The following is a 6,398-nucleotide window of genomic DNA, read 5'->3' as shown; positions in this document are numbered from 1 at the left end:
ATCAAGTTAGCAGCCTTTAATGCCAAATGCTCTAGGTAGAGAGCTTATTCATGGGAGCTTTTTGTTAGTTTGTAAGATAAGTCGTGTTTCCACTGATATTTAAATTCAGCCATATTGCTTTTGGAGGGATTTTAGGTAAAAAATCCCAAACACTAGCTAATAACTAAGGGTGGGACACAACAAAATAAACCACTGAGTAGGGGTGGCCTTAGAGAACAGATTGCAGGAAAGGTTCTTTCTCTACCATGTGCACTACTGCAATTGAACATGGGGATATGAGGAACAGTGGTAGTTGTTTGGAAAACTCTTTGGATGATGTTAAAGAAAAGCCCCCTTTCTCTAACCAAACCATTTTTGCCTCCTTATCATTTCCCCTCCCACCCAGATGTGTCAGGAATGGTACTTTGAAATGTCAGAGCCACATTTTGGCCTCCCTAGCAACCTCCCCAACACAGAGTAGTGTCATAAGTAGTGCTTTGTGATGTCTGAGCCCCACCTTAGCCACCATTGGCTGGGGGAGAGCCTAGCTGACCAATCAAAGCTGAAGGGATGGTGCTCATTGTCCTGGGAAGAGTTAAAAGCAGTAGAATAGTTAGGAGGCCTGGGGTAGACCACTGGGAAGTCAATATGTCCACAGTAACCAGGAAACTACCACAGCCCAATCAGGATATGGAGCAACCAACCTCAAGTTCCGAAGAGAGGAAGAAGATGAAGACTCCCTATAAACCCAGGTCCAGAGGTGGTGGCAAGGTAAGACGACCCCACCCAAGCTGCTCTTTTCTTCATTGATTTCCCCCTCTCCCAAGAATCTTAACCTTTGCTCACCTGGCACAAACTCCTTCCTCAGCCCAGACATCTTCTCATGATGCCCCCTTTTCTATCAATACCCCCTCCTTTTCCCCTAAGTCAATGCCCTTTTGGCCTCACTCTGTTGTTGTTCCAGGTACTGAAGACAACCCTGAAGGTGAAAAGACCCCTTCACAGGAGTTTGAGTAAAAAAGTCTCAGAAAAAACTACCAACCCTGTAAGAAAGCCTAAAAAAGCTAGAACACCACTCTTCGGTCACTACCACAGACTGAACGAGACGCTGAAGCAAAATGAGCCACAGCAAGCCCAAGAGAAGGTGGAGAAGTCCACCACATCAAATGATGACCAGGGCAGCGAGTAACTCCAGAGTGAGGCCAGAGACTTCGGTAATATCTGCTAAGTCTCCAGAGGTCCGGTGGCTGAGAAATGGCTAATCATGTAGACGTTGATTTTTACAGCACCAGGGTACACTTGATGGTACCTAAAATAAAGCCAACCTGTTGTGGAAACTTGTGTTTCTAGGAGTTCTCTCATGGTGGGATCAGGGAGGGAAGGGGAGAGACAGTAGTGCAAAAAGGAAGAAACATGGGGTAGTGTCGGGTTGGGGGCCGGTCTGGCAGGATCACAGTTAACCTGATCGTGGGAATAAAGACTGGGTCAGGACTGAGCACTGAAGACAAATTTCCTCCTTAACACTTGACGTAATGGGCAAGATGAAAAAGGGCCTGGTGTTTCTGCCTTTGTGAGGTGGGGGGCGGGGGCGGGAATGACATCAAAGTGTAGATTGCAAGACCCTATATGGGGTGAGGTGTGTGGGTGGCAGGGCCATCCCCAAAGCTGAACAAGGAAAGAACTTCCAGGCTGCTGACCTCACTGTGGTGTTTGTTACATTTTACCCTATAATGTCAACAACTAAAAGTCCTCAGGAGGGCCAAAAATCTTACCCTAATAAAAGTGACTAAAAGCACCCTAAAGATGAAAATAATGGTGATTGGAAGCCACAAACCCAACACTGATGAGCCCACTTTCTTAAGAAACAGTGTGGCGCAGTGACCTTCCAAGGGCAGGGCAGTGGGAACAGTCTGCCTTCAGGGCAGGCAATAAAGGAGGGCACTGTCTACAGAGAATTCTAAACACTTGGAGGGGAGACTGTCTTTTATTTATTCTCTCACAGTTGTTCTTTTCTGAAGACACGATCACCGTAAATGAGTTTATTGAAGTATAATTGACGTATAATTGCACGTGCTTAAAGTGACAGCTTGAGGAGGTTGACCCTATGTATACACTGTTAAACCATCACCAGGATCATAAGAGAGAACACATGCATCCCCCCAAGTTTCCTCCTGCCCCTCGGTAGTTGCTCCCTCCTCCTATCCCTCCCTGTACCCCCATCCTCAGATAACTACTGATTTGCTTGCTAGCTCTATGGATTGTACTCATTCCATTAATATAAAATGCTACAAAATGTAAACCTTACTCATTTTTAATCCAACTTTTTTCACTCAGTATAATTTACGTGAGAACCATCAATGTTCTTGTGTACATCAATATTACATTTTTAGGTTATGATTGCTTTGTTGAGAATTTAGTAGCATTTAAAGGATGCTCCACAGTTACTTTTTTTTTAATTTTGAGATTATAAATTTACATGCAGTTGTAAGAAATAGAAAGATGCCTTATACCCTTAACCTTATCCCCGCTCCAAAGGTAACATCTTGCATGTCTAAAGAATATCAAAATCAGGAAGGTAAGATTGATATGATAGAGTTACCTTATTCAGAGTTCACCAGTTACACATGCACTAGTTTGCGTGTGTGTGTGTGTGTGTGTGTGTGTGTGTTTAGTTCTGTGCCACTTTATCACCTGTATAGTTTCCTGGGACTCCACTGTAGTCAAGACACAGAAAAATTCCATCATAAGGATTCCTCTTGCTATTCATTCATCACAGCCACGTCCTCCCTCACCCCTGGAAGCCAGTAATTTGCTCATCTCCATAATTTTGTCATTACGAGAATGTTACATAAATAGAATCATTCAGTATGTAACTTTTTGTGATCGGCTTTTACATTCAGCATAAATCCCTTGAGAGCCATTCAAGTTGTTGTATGTATCAACATCTTTTTTCCTCCATTGCTGAGTAATATTGCATAGTGTGAATGTACCACAGTTTGTTAAACCATTCATTTATCGAAGGACATTTTGGTTTTGATTTCTGGAATTACAAATAAAGCTGATACAATCATTCCTGGATAGGTTTTTCTGTGAACTTAAAGTTTTCATTTCTCAGGGATAAATGTCCAAGAGCAACTGCTGGCTCATGTGTTAACGGCAAGCTTAGTTTTGTAAGAAACTACCATACATTTTTTCCCCCAGAATGGCTATACCATTTTATATTCCCACCAGCAATCTCTGAATGATACTTTCTCTGCATTCCCACCAGCATTTGGTGTTACCATTAAACAAAAAAAATTTAAGTCATTCTGGTGCCTGTATAGTGATACCTCATTGAAGTTTTCATTTGCATTTCACTGATGGTTAATGTTGAACATCTTATGTGTTCATTTGTCATCTGTATATCTTCTTCGTTGAAATTTCTATTCATGTCTGTAGCCCATTTTCTTTCTTGACACTTGCATGATCAAGCTTTAATGAATTTGAACACAAGGCACTGTTTCCAGGTGTACATAAATATATCTCCATTTTACAACTGTTTTTTGCTTCCTCTACTTCTATCGTTTTGGACACTGATAAGAAAATCCTCAAACTCTTATTTAAGCAACGAGAACTTCTTTAATAGGACTTTATGACTTCTTTCTAAGAGCTGATCATCTGAATTTCTGGGACTTCTTACAGTAAATATTTTGTTTATATTTCCTTTCTATATTAAATATTTGTTTATATTTCCTTTCTACCCACCTACCACTAGCTGGTTATTGCCTCCCAGATTCTGGCAAGTTGTTTATAGTTAAATAAAACCTTTTTGGTTTGGGGGGTTTTTTCCCCAATGAAATAAATATGGGTGCTCAATGCATCCCCTAATTATAAAATACTGGATTGGGGTTCCTACCCTTGACATTTATGATGATTTATTAGGGACTTGTTGTGTGTGCGTTCTCATTCCTACTACAAAAGCACAGGTCTGCTTTATGACAGGGGGCTTAATATTTCTCCATTCTATCAACTCCGTCCATCTTTGGTCCTGCCAATATCCTTTGGGGTACTGCAACAGAGTCCAGTCCTTGCAGAATATAACATGTGAATCTTAACTGCACTTTTAGCCTATACCGTTAAAGGTGGGTGACATTGAACTCCTGACCCTCCCACTCATAGATCCACTTGATATTTTCAAACTTAAAGTCCTATAAGACTAGAGAAAATTCTACATCCATACTGTATTGAGGTTTCTGGGGATTTTTCATCTCTGTTCAGCAGCTCGTCAATAATCTCTAGCTTCTCCATTCCTCGGCCAATCAGAAAGAAGATAACCATCATACAACAGGCTTAATGATAAAGGAATCTCTGGCCAATCACCGAAAACTGAAATAACTAGAAAGGTTCTTGCAGTTTAATTCTGTCTCTCCTCACCCAGGATCTGACCTATTGGCTGTACTTGAGCAGACAGAAAAGCCCTCTGAAAATTAATCATTCCATTGGCTACAGCCATTTTACACAAGTTTCTGAAATCATATGTGCCAACATACCTCTGAGCCACATAATTCATGGTTATAGTATCTAAATCAGCATAAAGGAAAAAATAGCAGTAAGCCTTCTCAAGACAGCTGAACCTAGTACTGAAACTGGGTTCGACCGAAGCCCAGGCCAGTATATGCATGTCTGGAGGGAACACCTGATGGAAAATGCAGCTATGATGAATTTTTTAGCAACCTTGTGGACTTCTTTATATTAAAATCCTCTGAATCCTTGCCCTTGGAAAGTGAAAACAAAGGTCAAGAGAAATCAATTGTCCAAAGGCACTTAACACCCTTGTCCATTGACCCACATCAGCGAGAGTCGCACGTCTGTCTGCTTTCTCATGGTCAAGTCTTATAGAGCCTCAAACAGTTTCTCTTCAATAATATCGTTTGTGTTTTTCTGACTGGCAAAGCTCTAGTATCTCTAGCCCATACAGGCTGCTCTTAGGGCTACGTGGCTTTGGCCATTAGCACTGAAATCAAATGCACACTTACTTTTTCCAGTTCCGGAAGAATTTTCTCTAACGTTTGAGTTCTTGTTGTGTTGGCCTTTTCCTATTTAAGCCATTGCATCTCCTTCTCTACTTCTTGTACCCTTTTCTACGGGAGTTCCTCAGTTTAGTTTGTCACTATGTCATTTTCAACAATGATAGGACAACCCCAGAAATAAAAAAGAAATAAAGGAATCATACAGGTCCATCCTACCTGTTGATCAGAGCCGCACCTGTAGCTCTTTTTCCATTCTTTTTTTAATTCTGTAGCTTGCCTTTGGTCATCCTTATAGGCTCATTCAGAGAGCAGAAGTTGTTCATTCTGATGAGGGTCATTTTATGGATCACGCTTCTGGTGTCGGGTCTAAGAACTTTTCACCTGACCTTCAGTGCCGAACATCTCCTCTAAAATGTTACAGCTTTACATTTTGACCTATGATCCATTTTAACTGCGTTTTTGTATAAGGTATGTAATTTAGGCCAAAGTTTAGTTGTTTTACTATGGAGATCTAATTATTCCAGGACCACTTGTTAAAAAGGCCAATAGTTATTCTTCCTCCACTGAAGTGCTTTTGCACCTTTATCAAAAATAGTTGGGCATATTGGTTTAGGTCTATTTCTGGGTTCTTTATTCTGTTGCGTTGACCTGTGTCCATCTCTCAGCGAACACTACAGGTGTCTTCATGCTGGTGGCTACATAGAAAGCCTTCATACCAAGTAGGATGATTCTTTCCAGTTTATTCTTCTACTCTGTGGTTTTGTTATCAGGTCATACTGGCATCATAAAATGAGATATAAAATGCCCCATCCTCTTGGATTTTGTGATAGAGATTATAAATTGGCTCTTTAAATGTTTGGTAGAATTTTCCAGTGAAATCACATGGGCCTGGATACTTTTTCTTCAGGACTTTCTTAAACTAAAAGTCAATCTCTTCATCAGTTATAAGATTAATTATATTGCCTATACAACTTTGTGGGGGGGGTTATAGTAATTTGTGGTTTTTCAAGGAATTGATCCATTTATTCTAAGTTTTCAAATTTATGAGCATTCAGTTATTAACAGTATTCCCGTGTTATCCATTTAATAACTGTAGGATATGTAGTGATATTGGTCCTTGTCTTCTCTAATTTTATCTTTGCCAGTTTTGCATATAGTCTATCTTATTATATGTTCTGCAGACACATGAAACAAGTGTGTATTGTGCTGTTGAGTGGAATGTTCTGTTTACATAAATAAGATTCTGTTGGTCACTGTTGTTCAGTTGTTCCATTCTTCCTGATTTTGTCTAGTAGTTCCATCAGTCACTGAGTGTCGGGTGTGTGAAGTACAATGCTAACTATGGCTTAGTCTTTGTCTCCTTTCAACTATCAGCTTTTGTTTTATTTGGAAGCTCTGTGGTTTGCTTGA

At 40.4% G+C, this 6,398-nt stretch overlaps 1 protein-coding gene and 1 pseudogene across 1 annotated transcript; one reads left to right on the top strand and one right to left on the bottom strand.

Annotated features, from left to right (window-relative positions):
• The first annotated feature begins 627 nt into the window (after positions 1-627).
• Positions 628-1,168, top strand: LOC121105518 (uncharacterized protein CXorf51A-like). Its single transcript, XM_040643017.1, has 2 exons — positions 628-750; positions 944-1,168. Exons 1-2 carry the CDS (start codon positions 628-630, stop codon positions 1,166-1,168), a joined length of 348 nt encoding a protein of 115 aa, XP_040498951.1.
• A 2,715-nt stretch (positions 1,169-3,883) lies between these two features.
• LOC103662587 lies at positions 3,884-5,189 on the bottom strand (annotated as a pseudogene).
• Between the last annotated feature and the right edge of the window lie 1,209 nt (positions 5,190-6,398).

This window comes from Ursus maritimus, assembly GCF_017311325.1.
Source record: "Ursus maritimus isolate PB19 chromosome X unlocalized genomic scaffold, ASM1731132v1 scaffold_X1, whole genome shotgun sequence".
In the NCBI taxonomy this organism is placed as follows: domain Eukaryota; kingdom Metazoa; phylum Chordata; class Mammalia; order Carnivora; family Ursidae; genus Ursus; species Ursus maritimus.
Note: the sequence above shows the minus strand (reverse complement) of the source record. Positions and strands in the feature narration are given on the sequence as shown.